The sequence below is a fragment of the Zootoca vivipara genome, chromosome 5 (assembly GCF_963506605.1).
Source record: "Zootoca vivipara chromosome 5, rZooViv1.1, whole genome shotgun sequence".
Lineage (NCBI taxonomy): Eukaryota > Metazoa > Chordata > Lepidosauria > Squamata > Lacertidae > Zootoca > Zootoca vivipara.
This window is the reverse complement of record NC_083280.1, coordinates 35,273,963-35,294,940: the sequence shown is the minus strand read 5'-3', so window position 1 is coordinate 35,294,940 and position 20,978 is coordinate 35,273,963. Positions and strand designations below refer to the sequence as shown.

The following is a 20,978-nucleotide window of genomic DNA, read 5'->3' as shown; positions in this document are numbered from 1 at the left end:
CCTTCTGTATCTTCTTTACGGCTGCTTAAGACCTGTGTGACCCAAGGGAAGGCAGACATCAGGAGGTCCAGGCCAGGGAGCTTGTGCCATCAGCCCCCAGATGCCCTAAGAGGACTCGATCAACCTTTTTATATCATTTATTAGTTTTAGTATATTGAAATTATGAACTGTTCTGGGGGCCTTGGCAGAAAGGCAGGATACAAATCCTCATCTAATTTTAGCTTCACAAATGCCCTGTTTAGTAGGTGTTGCTGTTATAGTGACTTGTTGAAGGTTTCCCAAACAAACTCCATGGCTGATCAGAGAAAACGTTCTACAGGCATTGTATTTTCCTGTCCAATACCATAATGTAGCTGCTATGCCAAACTGCTAGAACTAAAATCAGGCACCTTTAGTTCTCTATGTTAGTGTCCCATTTAGTGAACTGCCAGAACTGCAACTTGGAATATCTTCCAGGGTGCAAAGTTTTTTTTTGTTTTTTTTGCAGGCTTCAGACTGGCACTCTCACCCAAGCAGGCTGTCCACTGGGCCCTTCTTGACAGGAATAACTGTAGAGGACTGGGATGCAGGACTTTGTAGACTAGGATCTTACTACATGGGCCACAAGGCTTTTCTTGCTTTGGTTGTTGTTGGTTCATCTCTGACAGCATAGCTGCCAAGTCTCCCGTTTTCCCTGGGAAATCCCCGTTTTTCCAGCTGTTCCTAGCTGAAAAAACAGATTTTTTTGTTTTCCCCCGGTTTATTCAGGCGCGACGGCCATTTTGGAACTGGGCAAAGCAGCATCAAAAGTCACTTCTGAGCATGCTCCGCCCAGTTCCAAAATGGCGGCAGCACTACTTCCAGCCTGCTATTTTCGGCCCGGTCCCTTATTTCTCTGACAGCAACTTGGCAGGTATGTCTGACAGCTGCCTATGGCTCAGTCACAATAGGCGTCCGCTTAAACTTGCCATTTAAAACCTGAGATTTGTTAGATTTGCCATAATTAACAAATTTTCACATTTGAATTCAATGTTCACAACTGCAAGACACTCAGCACACACCCAATTCTTGCAGTTTTGATTCCCCTATGCTATTGTGTAAACACAGGGATCTGCAGTTTGGGGCATGAGTAGAATGGATGCACTGTGAACATTTCCAGTTTCTATCCATAACTGACACTGGAAAATCAAATGAGATTGCTGACTTTAAGGGGGAGGGGAAATACTACACGTGTAAAACAAATGCTTCCTAATTATGCGATAGTTCACATTAATCATTATTACACATTTGCTAGTTTATTGGAATTCCTAACCTGCTTCTCAGCTGAACAAAGTGAATTTCAAGCTACTGATCTCCTAAACTAAAAGCAAAACTGGATGATTTAGCACCCAGCCCAGCTGCGCAGAGTGGGAGCACAGAAGACTCAGATTCTGTGTGGGTTGTACACAGAAAGGGAATGTAACAGAACCTGACAAGAGATTTAGCGTTAAACAATACAAGAAGACAGGATCTGCATCCACAAGAGCTCACTGAGTCACAGAAGCATTAAAAGGAACACCTAATACAGCCTGACGTATGCAGTATCCTAATTGTTTTTGTCATTTTCTCATACTGCTTTCATGAATAGCTGGTAAGAAAGATAAGAGTTTAGAAGAAGGGGGAAATAGGAGCTAGGCCCGTCAGGAGTGATATTCCTAATAGTATGTAATCCATCTCAACATCCAAGGGCCTCAACATCCAAGATAACTAGGGTGGTGTCTTCTAATTCCAGGTTATAATTTATTGACAATCTCCCAGAAAACACCATCCTAATGAGGTCTTTTATGCCAACATTTGCCACAAAAATGGACTACAAGCCACTAGGAATAGCAGACCTGGCTACCCATAGTTACTTCAGACATGGGTTTAACTTGCATCTGTGTGGTATAGTGGTTAAGAGCGGTAAATTTGTAATCTGGTGAACCGGGTTCACATCTCCGCTCCTCCACATGCAGCTGCTGGGTGACCTTGGGCTAGTCACACTTCTCTGAAGACTCTCAGCCCCACTCACCTCACAGAGTGTTTGTTGTGGGGGAGGAAGGGAAAGGAGAATGTTAGCTGCTTTGAGACTCCTTAGGGTAGTGATAAAGCGGGATCTCAAACCCAAACTCTTCTTCTTCTTCAGATCAATGGCTCTGTCTTGAACACTTGCACATGGTTCCAAAATGGCTGACACAGAGCAATGCTTTCTCAGCTCCTGTCTCCAAAAGCCTCTCCTCAGCTTGAGATACATTGATGACATGTTTATCATCTAGAGCAGGCATCCCCAAACTTTGGCCCTCCAGATGTTTTGGACTACAATTCCCATCATCCCTGACCATTGGCCCTGTTAGCTAGGGATCATGGGAGTTGTAGGCCAAAACATCTGGAGGGCCACAGTATGGGGGTGCCTGATCTAGAGTTATGGGCAGGAGATACTTGAGGAGTTTCAAGAGTACTTCAATGATTGTCACCCTCCATTAACTTGAGCCTAGACCAATCCAGGCAAGGGTCTCTCTGGACACATTCATGCAACTATATCATGAACCACCTTATGCAGAAAAAAAAACACAGACCACCACATTTACTGACAAGTTTCCAGTTGCACCCAGAACACATGACAGCTGAGGCCTATGATACATCTACATGTGTTCAGACTTCAGATTCATTGAACAGAGATTCACAGCTTAAAAATGTAAGGCATTCCTCAGCATGCCTGCCATTTCCTAAACTACAATGCCCACCCAATGAAATGAAAGCATCAATAACAAATAATTAGGGCTAGATTGATATGCAGGAACAATTTACTTTAGAAGAGAAAACGACTGGCCACCATTGGTCGCTTACAGCTCCTAGCTGGAACCACTCAAATATTTTATCATCAATGATCTTCAGCTCAACATTTCACAGGATTTGGGTCACAGGCCTGTACTTGCTTACAGACAGCACCCCCACCCCCCGGCCTAAAACACTCACCGGTAATAACAGACCACGTCATAGAGATATGGACAAAGGAACTGGCCAACACTATTACAGGACCTAATAATGTCATCCTCTACATCAGGGATTCAGTTCACCTGCTCATCCATCAATGTGATAAATGTCATTGTCTGCCAGCAGTGCCCTTCTGCATCCTATATAGGAGAAAAAGGCCAGTCTCTACCCAAAATAATAAATGGACATGGACCTTGCATAAAAATGGCAACATCCAAAATCCAGTGGGGGAAAATTTCAACCTTCCAGGACACAGTGCAAAGTATTATAAAGCTGCTACTCTAGAACAAAGGCACTTCAAAGGAAGGCTTCAGTATGAAACTGCTGGATTGTAGTACAGTACATCAAGGGTTTCAGTGCTTTTGTGTACGGATTGAGCTGAGACAAATAATTTTTAGGATGCTGTATGTATTAATAGCCTCACCAGTGCCTGGATGTCTGTTTCCTCAAGAACTGTTTTGTGAATTACCACTATTCAGGTTGTAATTACCACTGTTACTTTTCTGCATCTCGTTTCCTTCCACACCCCCCTCCCGAAAAGAAAGTTTTGAGAACACCATGCACCTGATAAAGTAGATTACTGTTGGTCTTTAAGATACCACTAAATTCCTTGGTTTTGCTGCAAAAAACTAATACAACCACTGTTCTGGAAATTGTATGAGATAGTGTACACAGACCTATACAATACTCTGGTTTAAACTACAGGCTGTCACTATGAATGAGACACTCTGATCCAGTGTGACTAGAACGTTTGAGACCTAGGCTCAAATGTATGGGCTAGTTTGGACTAAACTCCCCTAAATCATTGTTTTCTGTTCTTGGGTTGCCTGTGCTTAGTACCCAGTCTGACTTGATCCAAATTCACCATGAGCACCCCGTAGCCCTGTTCTCCTGCCTGGATTCCTGTTGAGCTTCACCAGTAGATCTTGGCCAGGGCAATAATGGAAGTAATTGTGCTAAGATTCTTGACACAGCATTTATTTCTATTGGGATCCAGGTGATTTAGCATACAGCCCTAGAAGAACAAGTACGAAAACATTTCTTTTGGCCAAGTGAAATGCAGGTAAACAGTGAATCAAAGCATTGTAGTAATCTTGAATGGGAACCTGTGATTTCACAGCAGCTGGGGGCAAAAGCTACTGTAAATAAAATAAAATAAAACAAGCCATCTTTTGTTTTATAAGCTCTTCACGCAGGAGCCGAAAGCAAGCTGAGCAAAAAATTACACAGTCTAATGGAAAATCTAGATGAGTTAATATTACAATAAAATGGCTGTGATGATAGTTAAGAATCAGTGGGAAGTTCTTTCAATAATCAATCTGTAATAAAATAAGGCAGAAGGAAATAGAGAGCAAAGCTTTTATCAGCGATTGACAGGTGGAAATAAACAGGGATGGTTCTATAGGTTCATGGGGCCAGATGGCTCTTATGTTTTGTCATATTATATGGACCTTAGACACACCTATAGGAATATGCTGTGAGGATGCTGCTGTCTGCTTCAGTGCACAATACTGTGTTTCCTCTTTAGGATGCAACTAGTTTGCTTGAAGCAGATGCTCAGGACCATTTTGCTCTGTTTATTGTCACTAATGAAGGAAGCTAAGTTCCAGTGAAATAGCTGCCTGCTTCAGGGTCAGCTATTCCCCCATATTAAAATGGAAAACTAAAGAAGCAATATAATTATAAATCCAAGCAACTGATATCCATCCTTCTAACAGATTGCAACGATTGTTTTCTTGTTGTTTTTGTTACTGATATTATTTACAGGTTTTTTTTTTAACAAAACATTTACCAGTAAACAATAGAAACATAAAAATAAAATGACTTTCTCGCAAAACAATTACAGTAAAGCATGAATTCATCACATTTCACCTCATTCAAATATCATTTACAAATGTAATCAATAATAAATTGATTAATTTATTTAAATACTCTTGCCTTCTTAGGTTTCTTAACTGAATCATTACATACTTGGATTACCCATCAGATCTGACCCTCATAAACTTCTAAAAGGCAGAGTTTAAATCCAGAAGGTAAAATAACACTAACCCTGACCTCTGTGGGTGCCGTGGTGCCTGAGTCCAGAATTAATGGACACAGTATTCCAGGTGTGGTCAGAGCAAGGCCGAATAAAGTGGTACTATTAATTCCCTTGATTGGGATACTATACTCATCGGCTCTCTTATCTTCTGCTGTGAGGTAGAATCCTTTTTAAGCAGAGAGGCCCCAGAGCTCAGTCTGTTTTGGAATTTGGATTGATTCCTAGTGCAGCTAATAAACTGCGCACATTCTCCTTAATTATACTCCGGCCGCTCCGTTTCTTCTCATCTGTGAAAGAGATCCTTTGCAGGCCTATGTAGAGGTGCCCTGCCAGGGAGCTGTAAATAACCACATAAAATAAATCACTTATGTTGCAGGCGTACAATAGTCAAGGTTCAACAATCAGCATGAGAGGCTTTCTCACTCATATGGAAGCCTGGCCCCTTCACATCTCAGATATGTGGTGGGATTAGGTAGAGGGGAAGCTGTGGTTAGCCTGTGGTGAGGTAAAAATCGGTTAATATATTCGGAAGCATTCTTACTATATCATACATTCCAAGGATGCCTAGTTGCCCTTGCTAATTTGCCCCTACCACCTCATTCTCTCACACCCCGAAAAAAAGCAGGGTTGGGGAACCTGTGGCCCTTCAATGTTGTTGGACTTGGGATGACAAGAATTGCAGATCAACATCATGTTGGCAACCCTGGAGTAGAGTTTCTCTTCAGTGAACCAATGCCAAAACTACTTTGAAGATGTTTGACAAGAGTCACCTAATAGCTGAAATTATAACAAACACATAGATGTAAAACTGTGGAAAGTTGGTAAAGGTAAAGGGACCCCTGACCATTAGGTCCAGTCGTGACCGACTCTGGGGTTGCGCATTCGAACCGTTGGAGTTAAATAGCAATGGATTGCAAAAAGTGCAGTCTGTGACTTCTGAGCTGCTTCTGTACTGCTTGTTGCCCTCAACCACCCCTAATCTAGGCTGAGAATACATGTCTAGCTAAATCTGCCCCCAAAATAGCCCATTTGTGCACAAGCCTCAATTCCTTTCATTTGCCATATATTACTTGACAAGCTTCCTGAAATACTCTTTAGTTAGCCTTGCTCACTCAGACTATATGTAGCAAATGACCCACTAATCTTCCTCTTGCTCAGCTGATCTCAGTTAGTCCCAGAGCAGTAGAGACAGAAAACTGCATCATTTGGGGTTGGCTGGTCAGAAACCTGCCCTATTAACCCTTTTGGTGACAAATGTGAGATTAGCACAAAAACGTATAGGTAGGACAGTTCCTTCTCCACATGGGACTGCTTTTAAAAGAAGCCTTCTAGACTTTTCTTTGCCGTTGCTGCCATTCTGGCAACATATTACTAGACTGGAGAAAGCATTTTGAAAGATCCCTCTGTGTGATCTCTTTTCCTAATAGACACCATAGCTAAGGGGGTTTCCTCTTGCCAGTCGTGTGTGTACCTCGCAGTGGCTCATTTGCAGAAGCTACAAAAGAGATCTGCCCTCCTATTACATTCTAGGCAGCAAGAAACCACCCATTCGTTAACTGGAGAGCTGTGCTTCCTATTCTTTCATTGATCAATGAATCATCATCATTCACAATGGCTGCTTGTTCCAGGAACCACAGCCTTCCCATTTGCCATGAATACCCTCCATTCAGAAAGATAATGCTCACTTTCGAGTAGGTCAGAGTTTTCTTTTTTTACTGTACAGAAAAACACAGGTTGTTTGGCAATAGCTTCATACGGCTCAAATCCCCACCCGGTTGCTGAGGCAATTGAGTTTATTTCTTTTTGCCAGTGTGTGGCATGATCCTTTTGTTGTTGTTGTTCCTAGCCACAGTTTATGCTTGATCATAGCTGCCAAGTTATCCCTTTTTTACAGGGATTTCCCCTTATGCTGAATAGGCTTCCTCGCGAGAAAAGGGAAAACTTGGCAGCTATGTGCTTGATTTAGAGAAGAAGGGGAGAGGCGGACAGCTTAGATATGAATCCGAAACACTAATCAACAGCTATCATTGACAATATCTCCCCTCTCTTATACGTTTGTTTTCCCTACAATAAAACCACTGAATATACACACAGATATCTCTCATGAGGGTCTCATTATTTTTTCCTAATGGGTTTTGAATAACCTTTGGCCAGTCTGTAGAAATCCAGCTGAAAAAGAAGAATATAAATTTATAGAGGTCGTAGAATTGTAGAGTTGGAAGGAGCCATGGGGGGTCACCTAGTCCAACTCCCTGCAATGCAGGCAGGAATCTTTTGCACAACGTGGGTGGGGTTCAAACCCATAACCCAGAAGCTTACTGAGACGTACTCCCAGTTTGAGTCCAAGACTGACACTTTAGGAAACCAATAGACCAGGTTATCCTCCTCATCACTGGTTAAGAACTTTTTTCCTGATTGTGTAGTTCAGAGATTGCAATACGCAAGTAACAATCATATCTTACTTACTTACTTACTTACTTACAAGTGGTACCTCTTGTTGCGAAAGGAATCCATTCCGGAGGCCTGTTCGCAACATGAAAAGGCCACATCCTGAAGCGCCGCGTCTGCGCAGGTGCATGACATCATTCGGTGCTTCTGCGCATGCACAAAGCGCGATTTAGCACTTCTGTGCATGCATGCGAGCCGAACCCGGAAGTAACCCATTCTGGGGCTTCCGGGTCTGCCGTGTCCGTATCCTGAAAAGACGCATCCCGAAGTGGACGTAATATGAGGTATGACTGTACTTACTACTTACTCACTCACTCACTCACTCACTCACTCACTCATGTAAGGTAAAGGTAAAGGGGCCCCTGACCATCAGGTCCAGTCGTGTCCGACTCTGGGGTTGCGGCGCTCATCTCGCTCTATAGGCCGAGGGAACCAGCGTTTGTCCGCAGACAGCTTCCAGGTCATGTGGCCAGCATGACAAAGCTGTTTCTGGCGATCCAGAGCAGCTCACGGAAACGCCGGTTACCTTCCTGCAGGAGCGGTCCCTATTTATCTACTTGCACTTTGATGTGCTTTTGAACTGCTAGGAGCTGGGACCGAGCAACGGGAGCTCACCCCATTGCAGGGATTCGACCCGCCGACCTTCTGATCAGCAAGCCCTAGACTCTGTGGTTTAACCCACAGCGCCACCTGGGTACTTACTTACTTACTCACTCATGTACTTACTCCTTAAAAAAATACCTAATACCCTGCCTTTTCTATTTAAAAAGTCACAATGTTATTAGACGTTTTGTAAAATTGTGAGAGTGTCTGCTTTAAATCCACACAAACACATATGTCCTTTGTGGCAGCTAGGGGTGGATAAATCTATATCATGTTTGGTTTTACCTGGTTTCTCATATTCCCCATGCTATATTTGCCCCGGGTTTGGAGAAATGAAACCTGCCACCTAGCTGCTCTTTCTATAAAAAGAAAGGCACAAGACGAAAGCTGACAGGTTGTGGTTCTGAATACCAGTTGTTTGGATGGTTTCCTGCTGTTTGTGGAATTTAAAGCCATTTTTCTTTTCTAGAGTTAACTTGAAAACTCTTGACAGCCAATACATGCTAAAACAGCAACAGTAGTTTTTCCTCTCAGGGAACCAGCACCCCGGTTTCTTTTGATCCTTTGATAGGATAGCAGATCATTTTTGCTTTCCAGGTCATTAAGCATGTGAGCAGCGGGTTTTCTAATGCAGCTGTTCTTTTTAAAAAATAATTTACAATTTTATTGAGTTTTACAAATAACACACACACACACACACACACACACACACAGAGAGAGAGAGAGAGAGAGAGAGAGAGAGAGAGAGAGTATTGACTCAATAAAAAGCATCACTTAGAAACTGCAGCGTTAGGTGACATATAAATTCTTGAAATAAATACATAAAAAAGTTTTGGCTACATATTTGTGAATATACTTTTAAAGAAGCAAACTTTGTGTGCAATTATATGCTTCAAACATGAGTGAAAACTGTGTATAGGGATGGAGTATCAGAAAAGCCCTGCTGGATGAGACCAAATGGGTCCATCCATTCTACATTCTAGTTACAAAGTGTGTGGCCGGCCACATGCATCTACCAGTAGACATGACTCACTTGTAACATCAGAAGCCAGTCAGAAGCTTTTCTGTGTCTGTGCATCACTTGGAATGCCATTATGTCTCAGGGTCCTGTTTACTTGATAGCTGCTGAATCACAATTGAACATGTATCTTGCAGTCACAGGTTTCCAACCTCAGGAAGATGAGGTATCAAAGCTCTTGACTCCACCCCAGGAATTGGGATCGGAAAGAAATATGGGGCACATTCCAATATGAAATCACCTAAGGGCTTATATCCAATCTTAGCCTTTGCCCTGTTCTTTCCAGGCAGAGGTCTGCACTGTAGTGCTCTATATCGGAGCATTTTTTAATTTTTTTGCCCTAAGTTTCCCCTGCAAAAACTCACTGTCTAAAACTGAATCAGAGCAAATGTCAATTTGGATTTTCCGCAGATTGACATTTGTTCCAACTGAGCTTTAAAGAGTGGGGTTTTGCAAGGAAAGCTCCGGAGCAAAGGGGGTGGGGACGGGGAAGAGGACTCAGACACAGAGCTTTAAATCGCGGACTGTAAGAGTGAATAAGCCCCAATCCACACTTCCAGCCATGCGAACCGAAATGCAGCTGTTTGTTTGACATTTGCACTTTCCTGAGTTTAGTGTAGCTGTTCTCCAACCAAAATGATGCGTACAAAAATGTATAGATGAGGGGAAAGTGTGTATGGAAATGTGTCTCTACCTGTGAAAAGTGTATATGTAGAGAGAAATGCATACAAAAATATGTCAAATATGCACTTTAAATGGCTGTTCAATTCTCATGAGAATTTTTTTAAAAAATAATAAAATAAAAATCCAAGTTGATGTGGAAAAGTGGCAAATTAGTTTTAGGATTGAAAAACTGGGGAAAATGGAGCTGGTCAGATTCATTCATCCCTGTCTGTATCACTGTGTGCACAAGAGTGCATAGTGTTTTGTCACCAGAAAGCGGAATCCAAAGAAAAGGGAAGAACATGGCATCCTGGTTTTCTGCATCCTTTTAAGTGCCTAGAAAGAAAAAAATACCCGTAGTCCATGGGGAAAATATAGGAGCAGGCAATGGCAGGGGCTGTGGTTGGGGGCAGTGCTCACTTGACCTCCCAGCATTTGAGTCCCTGCTGTTTAGAAGGAAGGCGAGGGGAGACAATTGAGAGGTTGGTGTGGTGCAAACAACCTCCCTTCCATCTTGCCACTACTAGTCCACTACTAGGAGCAGGAGATGAAGCCCCTCCAGTGTTATTAAAATCAAGTTCCCAATGTGGAATATGTAAATAAATAAACCACAATTCTTCAGATAGCAAAGCAGGTGGGAATAGATCTAAGGGAATCTAAATTTCCGAGAGAAACGGTTCCAATGATTGTGACAGCCGTTTAATTAGGGGATAAATGCCGAGCCTTCAGTTTAAAAACGTCTTTCTGAAACAGCAGTTTGTAGAACAAGCATTCTTACTCCCTCAGCAGGGGAGAAACTGTATGCCAATACATTTTGAATTAGGTCATATAATCTCTCAGGCCCAGCTAGTCCACAGAGTCTATTCTGCATAGGCAGTGAGCTGAGTGTTTTACATTTAACTAAAGATCAGCCATTAAAGCGGGGGGGTGGTGGTGGTGGTGGACCTTAGCAGTTGGATACATGTTTCAGTAATGAGGTTTATTCTACTACCACTATTTAAAATCACAAAAAGCTTGTGTGTGTGTTTGTGTGTGTGGCCTCGGCCTCCACAGTCACTTACGGACCCATTGTTAAAATCGTGTTTATGGAAGACAATCTTACTCGGCTACAAGTGATTGCCAAAGAAGAAGATGACGACCACACACACACACACACACACACACACACACAGAGTGAGACCCAAAGAAGAAGAATGCTAATTTATGAACACCTAGTTGATCCAATTTTTCATAAGTTTTGGGTCAAAATCTATCCAGTATATCCAATGCGGGAGAATCTTTTGGTAAAAAACCATTAAGCACTTCCCCCAAATACAATTGTTATTTTAATCAAAGTTTCATTGGTTTCTGAAGGATGTACAAGGTAAGGTCAAATATTTGTAGGCCTGAATATCCCAGTTGTCACCATGGATACTTTATTCTTTGATTTTTAGGTTGTTTTCTTCGTGGTTCCAGTCTGGCCCTTCCTGCTTCCTCAGTTCAAAATCAGGACCAGGTAGGCTGGACTATTCAGTTTTAGTATTCTTTATTTATCAGTATTGAATTTATATCCATCCTGCTTTTCCTCCAAGCAGGTCAAAGTAACATTCATTTTACTTTGCCCCATGTTATCCTCTCAGTAACCCTGTGAGGTAGGTTAGGTTGAGAGACAGTGACTCACTCAAGGTGATACTGTGGGCTTTCTGACAGGGCGGACTGTTGAAAGAGGGATGCTCCAGTCCTACTACACCCAATAGCCCTCCATCTTATTCCATATTCTGAAAAGAAGGCATTTAAGTAGGTAATATGGGGAAGGGAAGTAATCTTTTTCCTTAGGTCTGGAATTTTATGCCCTTGTTAACAGTTCTGTGTGGCACTTTTAAGATTAACCATTCAAGTTGCATTCCTGTACACATTTATCAGGAAATTCCTTAATAAACATATAAAACCTCCACAGATATAATTTCGGATTATTTTTTATTATTTGTTATCATACAGAAATAATTGTAACTCACAAATATCACTCTATTGCAATTTTTTATTGTCTCCTCCCTCGATATTGCCTATGGCAACGGCTCTTGACTGTTTTGAAAACTCAGATCCCACACGCAAAACATACCAGAAAAAGTTGATGAGTTTTATTCAGTATTACGTCAATATTTGAACATGGTGCTGGATTAAGAAATCCCTTTTGGTGTAAAAATAACCAGCAATTAAATTAATGTAAAAATCTTCAAATGGCCAAATCTTCTATAAAGTGCTGTTTCAAAAATCAGAAAAGCCAGGAATTATATTATACCTCTGGGCTACAATCCTGCCTGTAGTCTTAGTTCCACAAAACTGTATAGGAAGGGTTCAAGAGCACTGCATGGATATAAAAGATGACTGGCTATTTACATTTCTGAGAGTAGGCCAATGAACATGAACTTATCATGGATACTTATCTCCATAAACTGCTTTTTGAACATTGGTGTGCAACACTTTTTAGAGATTAACTAGTTTCACAGGTGGCAGTTCAAAACATTTTTACATTGACATCAGTGGATGTACTGGATTTTACGAAGTAAGACTTAGAATTGTCAGTCTATTCCTGCTTTATGTCCTTGAATTATACTCATCCCTTGCATGCTGCTAGTTAATCATTCTTTCTGCCTAAGTCGTCTGCCACTCTTTGCTTCTAGTAAAGCAGGTGTGGTGGTAGCTGGTACTAAACCGTTGTCGAACTCCCAATCCAAACTGGTACAAAGTAGACAAGGAGAAAGCTCTTTAGAGAAGGCATTGAAACTCACCTTTTAGTGTGTGGCAACCACACACCCAAAATAAATACCATGAAACAGAAGGGTATGGAAGAGCCCTGTGTGTGTGCTTCATGCAGGTGCAAATTTTGACACTTGCAATATGGGAAAGGCGACAGTCCTAATTGTAAAAGTAGGACAGTAAGTATGATGGACTTAAATCCAGAGGAATCTGTACTGAAAGGAAAGATGCTAAGCCAGGTCAGCATAGAAATGATTAGCAAGAGCTATACTTAAAGCTGCAATCCTACATAGATGTCACAGGCATTACATAAAAAAAAAGAAACCAAGTCAAAATGTTGATGAGGAGTTTCTGTATCAACCCAGCAAGAGCTGTGCAGAGATACAGAGATACAGATTTCTGTAGAACCCTTTTCAGCTTGGTTCTTGCAAATAAAAACCCACCGGGAAAGAAAACCTTCGTCTCTCCATTCAGGCCGGAACGTTTGGTGTAGTTTTGTGACTCCATCACATGACCCTCCTCCCAGTTAGCAAGGTTTGTTCCAGGGGGAGATCTTGAATGCAGCAAAGTGTGGGCAGCCCCACTGCGGTGCACATGGATCTCTGGAGCGCAGAGGCACTCAGGAATGAGCATAGCAGAACAAGTGGCAGTTACCCAAGCCCCAAGATGAGAAGATGGCATACCTTCCAGCACTTTAAAGCCCAAGTCCAGGATTCAATCTTCCCTATCATGAGAGCATGGCTGCAGTTCCCACCCCCAAAAGTACTTTTTTGGGCACTGCGCCTCAAAGTTCTGCAAGATCATGGCAACCAAATTGACCGCCGTTATCTCGCAAAAAAAACGGGATGTACCTTTCTTCCCAGGACACTTCCAGGGTATGAGATAGACAATCTTAGCCTTGGAGGTTTCTGGTCTTATGTCATATATGTGTATCTCTTTCCAAAAGGCAGTGGAGCACATTGGTCAACCTAATCCTTGAAACTGGGTTTTGGGAGAAAGGTTCAGAACACAAGCAATACAGATATTGTTTGTTAGCTGTATTCAGATCTAATATCTATCAGCAGAGATGATGATGTTGATGTCAGTTAAGGCTGTGCACAGGAATATCTTTATATGTAAGGTATATACACACTTTTAAATTCAATTCAAATGGTTTTTAAAACAGTGTGGCCCAGTTTTCACAGGCTCAGCAGGAAATCCTCGATGCTCTGACACCATCACCTTTTTTGCTTCAGTGAGCAGAGAAATTGTTCAGTTCTTCATACAGTAACATTTGAAAGATAGGAGCACATCGCATTACAATGTAAATGAGGTATTGTTGACAAGAGATATCCAACACAGACCATTTCAAAAGCCTGCCAAGTGGGAACAGGATTCTAGCTGGAAAACGTTTTACAAGAGTACAATTGCAAAAAAAATTAGAACATTAGAAATCGGTTCCTCCCCCTCGCACTACCAAATTCAATGTTCATTACCTGGAGAGTATTTCAAAATGGCTTTAATTAGGTGCACAAAAAGGGCACAGTGGACAAATTACACATCCTCTTGTAACAGACGAAGTGAACAAATGTTAATTGCTTATACCATGCAACAAATGACTTCTCGCATGGCAGCATATATTAGGTGCAAATAGTGTAATTGCAAATTATTGTTTAACAGCACAAAAACGGGGGGAAGAGGAGGATGAAGTGAAATGATAAAATACAAGCTACATCACTCTGATTGTTTCAATACATTCTGCCTGGAGACAAAATGATTGATAGTTGTTCACTAATGAAATTTTTTGTGTATTTCATGACATAACTACTGAATTTTGGTTAGATTCAGTGGGTGAAATCCCATATTGGGCATACTCAAGAGTACATGAATTTGAGTACATTTCAGTGAATATACACTGATTATGAGTTAGCTGGATATCACTCAGGGTACATGTCTGAATTAAAGGGACACAGCCATGAACCAGTGGCCCTAAAATGCTTTCCTGAACAGGGAAAATCACAGTAAGCTGTGTTTTGTATGTAAAAGGAAACAGGCAGCATCGGTTTGTGGTAGAGCTTGATGCCGTGGTCATTGAGTGATAGGCCAATGCTCAGTTAAAACCGCAGAAGAATATTTGCTCCAGTCCTCCAGTGTATGAATTCTATTTCCACATGAGCCATCTTAATACCTTGGGGGAAATACTGTGCTTGTTCCAGTCTCCAAAGAATGGTGTCTACGTGTGAGTATATTCCTTGCGCAATGCCAGTTTTCTTGTGTGCATTTGAAACAACTGCAAACTTTTGGACATAACAATAACAAATAATTCAAATTCAGTTTATTCTTTTTGAATTCTGGAAATGAAGTATTTCTGTCCAAAATCTGATACAAGTCTCATAGAGGCGAGTGCTGATATTTGCTCTTATATGGTTCCTTTTCTTGGACGTAGTACTTGAATGCAAAAGCTTAATTGTGAGCACAGATGTGTCTCATATCATATTTTGTTGCTGTGTGAATGACTGATTAGAATTCCGTAGTATGAACTAGGAAACTATAACAACCACTCTTGTTCTCATCCCGTCCATGTGCTGAATGTTGTTAATGAAAGAAACTTAAGTTGCCTGGAGTGGCAGAAGTAACCCAGTCAGATGGGCGGCATATAAGTAATAAAAATTATTATGCTTATTATTATTAAGTACATGCTTAACTCTTCCATTGACATGAATGGGACAAAAAGTGCTTGCTTTGGTTGGGACATGACCTTACATAAAGATCAGGGATCAATATGGGTTTAAAAGCACCATTCCATGATGCAAAGGATTATGTATCCTCTGCATGTATGGACTGTTATGCACATGAGAAATATGTGCAAAGAATGTGCCACTGAAGTGAATGGGGAGGCCCCTGAGGCCACAATTCTGTGTGGACATCAAACCTGCATTGCCTACAAGGAACAGTTATCTAGCTGTGTCTTACCCTTTGACCCTAAACACATATGTTTTCAAGAATTGGTGCGCTAGACTGAGCATAAACAAATCAAAATGCTGAAGTAAATGTTTTTACACACATATATCACACACAAATCAAAAGCAATATTTTACATTATATCTTATAAAACTGTACATTGTAATATTCTGTGTTATGAAAACTACTATTCAGTTATGCGAACAACTGGCTTTGTTTAGTAAATATAAACCAGAGGCAAAAGTGACTGTTACAATTGTTAATTCTACTCAGATTGTATTGTATAGATTTTCAATGGCACTGCAAAAAGAGTTGTCAAAAATACATGGATTTGCCCTCTCCCATCTAATGGTGGTATTGTAACATCTTGTCAAGCTGTCAAACACATCAGTTTCATTTTGTAACTGAAAAGCCCTCATTACAATAACAAAAAAGAAAATATGTATTAGAGAACAAGCAGAAAATAATGTATTTATTATTCTAGGTTTCTTTCATATTTATTATTTTCTATCATAGCACAATAAAACATTAATTGTAATTAAATGGAAAACTATGAGACACACTGTTCTTCATAGCTCTGTAGAGCATCAATATCTCTTTTGAGATAAAAAGTAATAACTTCTGGTAGCTAGATGGAAACATTTGCTCCAATTCAGCAAGAGCGACTCATGTACCAGTCCTCTGCTGGACCATGCCCCACATGGTTACCCAGAGAAGAGGGACTGAGATCATGCACAAACCAACAAAACTGGCAGTGGTTGGCTCTGCCATCTTTAGCAATGCTGACCAGCTGTTTGTGATGGGCATTTTGGGATTGATTCCAGGCCTTCCCCTTCCTGCTCCCTTTAACAAAGGGGAGGGGAACCTGTCACACTCTAGAGCAGGCACCCCCAAATTCGGCCCTCCAGCTGTTTTGGGACTACAACTCCCATCATCCCTAGCTAACAGGGCCAGTGGTCAGGGATGATGGGAGTTGTAGTCCCAAAACAGCTGGAGGGCCGAGTTTGGGGGTGCCTGCTCTAGATGTTGCTGGGCTACAGCTCCCATCATTCCTGACCTTCGGCCATGATGGTTGGGGCTGATGAGAGTTGTAGAGCCATAGCATCTGTAGGGCTGCAGGTTTCCCACCTCTCTTCTGATAGCTATGTAGCACCATGTGAGGATCTGTGGACCAGGGCTTTTGTTATCTCAATGGCTACACCATACAGGAACTGTAGAGGAATTTAAAGAAGTGACAGTTTATGTCTCAGCAATCAAGTGCCGCTCTTCTCCCTTTCACGTTTGTCAGGTATTCACAACACAGTCAAGTCTTAAGCGTATGGTAATGAAGTGCATGGGCAGTGAAACACTTCTATATGTTTCAAAATAACTTGAGAAGTGTTTCTACGTGTTGCCAACAGTTAAGGCAGCTATACTGATACATTAAACACAGCATATGGTTCTTATATTGCTTTCTACATCCTAAACACTACGAAAGAAAATAAGAGATTTGAACATGCTATGGTTTTCCTGACCGCTTCAGAATTTTATCCAACTGGTAGATAGCACTGTACTTTGTTTATAATATATAGTGGCTGATCCCAAAACATATACCGTGTTATTGACCTGTACCTGAAAACCAATTATGCAGTGAAACTCACAAGAAAGATCAAACAAATAGGCAGCCGGTTCATTACTCAATGAGAAAAAAAGAAAAGGGGGGGGGTGCCAACATATTAATTTACAACTTTAACATTCTTAATTGTGTCTGCCACAATAACTTAATCTACTCAGGTTTCCTGTCTTCATCCTTTTATTTTTATTTTTTTTACATCTTGAGTAGATGAGGTGTTATCAAGAGCCATCTCCAGATACCGACAGCTATGGAGATGCTTGCTGTTAACCAGTCCCAGACTAATGTTTAGTACTTACACTAACATACCACATAATGCTAGAGTGCACCATTGAGAGAGCCATTAAACTTGGTTTTTACTTGGATAAGGCTGTAGGTATAAATGACAGCGAGCAGAAACTGCACAGTTATCGCCGCATAATGCAGCTACAACAAAGAGTGCCACAAAACTGCAAGGGCTGTAATAATAAAGAGCAAGGAACTTGAAGCTCTGTTTCCCATATTGCTGCTGTCCACTTTATGTTTAGGAGATGATTTTACAGAAGCTGTGGTTGTGGTGTCCACCTTTCTCACAGTTGGCTTCGGTTCATTCCTGTCTTCTGGACCAGCTCCAAGAACATCTGAAGGAGGTAAACACAACAGAAAAAAAGGCAATGTTAGTTTCTTACTTGACACAAAATGTCAAATGCAAAATGAAGCCCCATTATCAATGAGTTAGAAACAAGGCATTCAGCAGAATCTTAAACATGTACACTGAAAAGCTAGACTCCAGGGAATTTATTTCCTAACAAGGGTTCTTAGAATTGCATTTTTAGCGCTAGACTAGGACCTTGGAAAGCAGGGTGCAAATTTCCACTCAGTCATGAAGCTCACTGGGTGACATTGGGCCAGCCACAGTCTCTTACTTTAACTGAAGGGAGAGATTTGCCAATTGTATTATTGAGCTAAATTTGATCCTATCGTTCGCATTGCCTGCATTGTATGATTCTGATTGTATGGCTTACTCTTTAGCCCCTTTAGGCCTTTAAGCGGAAATGTCATAATTGCTGGGGAAATGAATCAAACAGTTCCCATTCCACTGTGTGTGTGTTTATCTTTTCTTGGTCTTCTTAAGTATATTTTATACCCCAGCACAGCAGCTTTTAACATTCTGAATGTTGATTTTTGTTGTTGTTGAGGATCATTTGGATGAACTTGAATTGAACTGTGAACTGAATATGAATCAAATAAGTTTGTTTTTATAAAGGGATAAATGTGAACTTGAATTAGTTCCTTTTTGGAAATATTGAACTTGAATAAGACCTGGTTACTTTTTGAAATGAACTTTCAAAGCTCAGCTTCTGAGTTTTGTGCAAGACAAGACTATCAGGTCTGTGATCCAAGTGATCTATGTTCTGTCTAAGGTTATCTTGCTTGATTTGATAGCTGAAGTTCCATGGAGTGCAATCACACCCTATTAAAAGCAGAGGTAAAATATGCACTGATTTCTGGATTGTTTTATTTAAATGAGTAAGATTGTCTAGCTAATGGAGTTGTCTGCAGGACTCAAGTGCACAGATGACTCATGGGAAAAAAGAATAGCTAAAAACCTTATATTTGGGTGATTATTTGTCAGAGAGTATTCATCAACTGTTCAGCCAAAGCTTAATGACAATAATCTCATTTGCTAAAGTTAATAGAGCTTTTCCACACCTGTAAATATTTGAACATTCATCTTTGACAGTTAAATCTGAATAATTTCAGAAGTTTGCTTTCAGCTAATTCAAGTGCCAATCCTCTTTTCTTAGAAGTAAGAAACCAAGCTTTCTACAACTTTGAAGCAAGTCCATGTGTAACAAAATCATTTGTGGTTCTGAATATCAGAGGATGCAGTTATAAATCTGACTGTCATGATTTCCAAATTCTAAAACCATGTATCAGCCATCTTTTAAATCAAAGCCTAATAATAATAATTTGCACATTTTGCAAATGTGGCAGGAAGTCCAATTTGCATGTGACACTTTCATGAAATTCAAAGTTTGTTTCGTCTGATCGTTTTATTTTTTTTAAAAAAAATCAGCTCTGAAAATAAGGCAGTAGATTCTTATATGACGTTTCCTTGGTCTGAATCTGACACTTAGTTGGTGCCTCTGGGGATGAGATTTGAAATGATATGACTGACATTCAGGAAAATGTTATGTAGTGTGACAAAGTGACAGCTCTGCCACAGAGCTGGGGTCAAGCTTTGATAACCAGACAGATTTTGTCAAATCTGCAAAATTTTCAGTAGAAACTTAGGGTGATGATATCTGAATGCTTCAGGAAAAGCTCTACATGGAAAAGCAGTTCCAATGTACAGTTGTTGTGTTGTTGTTGTTGTGTTGTTGTTGTTGTTTAGTCGTTTCTGACTCTTCGTGACTCCATGGACCAGAGCATGCCAGGCACTCCTGTCTTCCACTGCCTCCCGTAGTTTGGTCAAACTCATGTTCGTAGCTTCGAGAACACTGTCCAACCATCTCGTCCTCTGTTGTCCCCTTCTCCTTGTGCTCTCAATCTTTCCCAACATCAGGGTCTTTTCCAGGGAGTCTTCTCTTGTCATGAGGTGGCCAAAGTATTGGAGCTTCAGCTTCAGGATCTGTCCTTCCACTGAGTACTCAGGGCTGATTTCCTTAAGAATGGATAGGTTTGATCTTCTAGCAGTCCATGGGACTCTCAAGAGTCTCCTCCAGCACCATAATTCAAATGCATCAATTCTTCGGCTATCAGCCTTCTTTATGGTCCAGCTCTCACTTCCATACATCACTATTGGGAAAACCATAGCTTTAACTATACGGACCTTTGTCGGCAAGGTGATGTCTCCTGCTTTTTAAGATGCTGTCTAGGTTTGTCATTGCTTTTCTCCCAAGAAGCAGGCGTCTTTTAATTTCATGACTGGAATCACCACCTGCCGTGATCATAGAACCCAAGAAAGTAAATTCTCTCACTGCCTCCATTTCTTCCCCTTCTATTTGCCAGGAGGTGATGGGAGCAGTGGCCATGATCTTAGTATTTTTGATGCTGAGCTTCAGACCATATTTTGCGCTCTCCTCTTTCACCCTCATTAAAAGGTTCTTTAATTCCTCCTCACTTTCTGCCATCAAGGTTGTGTCATCAGCATATCTGAGGTTGTTGCCTTTCGCATGATGAATTCTGCATATAAGTTAAATAAGCAGGGAGACAATATACAGCCTTGTCGTACTTCTTTCCCAATTTTGAACCTATCAGTTATTCTATATTCTAACTGTAGCTTCTTGCCCCACATAGAGATTTCTCAGGAGACAGATGAGGTGATCAGGCACTCCCATTTCTTTAAGAACTTGCCATAGTTTGCTGTGGTCGACACAGTCAAAGGCTTTTTGCGTAGTCAATGAAGCAGAAGTAGATGTTTTTCTGGAACTCTCTAGCTTTCTCCATAATCCAGCGCATGTTTGCTATTTGGTCTCTGGTTCCTCTGCCCTTTCGAAATCCAGCTTGCACTTCTGGGAGTTCTCGGTCCACATACTGCTTAAGCCTGCCTTGTAGAATTTTAAGCATAACCTTGCTAGCGTCTGAAATGAGCAAAATTGTGCGGTAGTTGGAGCATTCTTTGGCACTGCCCTTCTTTGGGATTGAGATGTAGACTGATCCTCTCCAATCCTCTGGCCACTGCTGAGTTTTCCAAACTTGCTGGCATATTGAGTGTAGCACCTCAACAGCATCATCTTTTAAAATTTTAAATAGTTCAGCTGGAATATCATCACTTCCACTGGCCTTGTTATTAGCAGTGCTTTCTAAGGCCCATTTGACTTCACTCTCCAAGATGTCTGGCTCAAGGTCAGCAACCACACTACCTGGGGTGTACAAGACCTCCATATCTTTCTGGTATAATTCCTCTGTGTATTCTTGTCACCTCTTCTTGATGTCTTCTG

At 41.1% G+C, this 20,978-nt stretch overlaps 1 protein-coding gene across 2 annotated transcripts in view; it reads right to left on the bottom strand.

The window, feature by feature from the left end:
- Positions 1–16,427: 16,427 nt before the first annotated feature.
- Positions 16,428–20,978, bottom strand: part of LOC118093423 (glypican-5) — a 399,866-nt gene continuing 395,315 nt past the window's right edge. For both annotated transcript variants that reach the window (XM_035132482.2, XM_035132483.2), the window contains one exon: positions 16,428–17,672. In XM_035132482.2, coding sequence (XP_034988373.2) covers positions 17,479–17,672 — 194 coding nt within the window. In that variant the 3' untranslated portion in view covers positions 16,428–17,478. The remainder of the gene's footprint in view (positions 17,673–20,978) is intronic.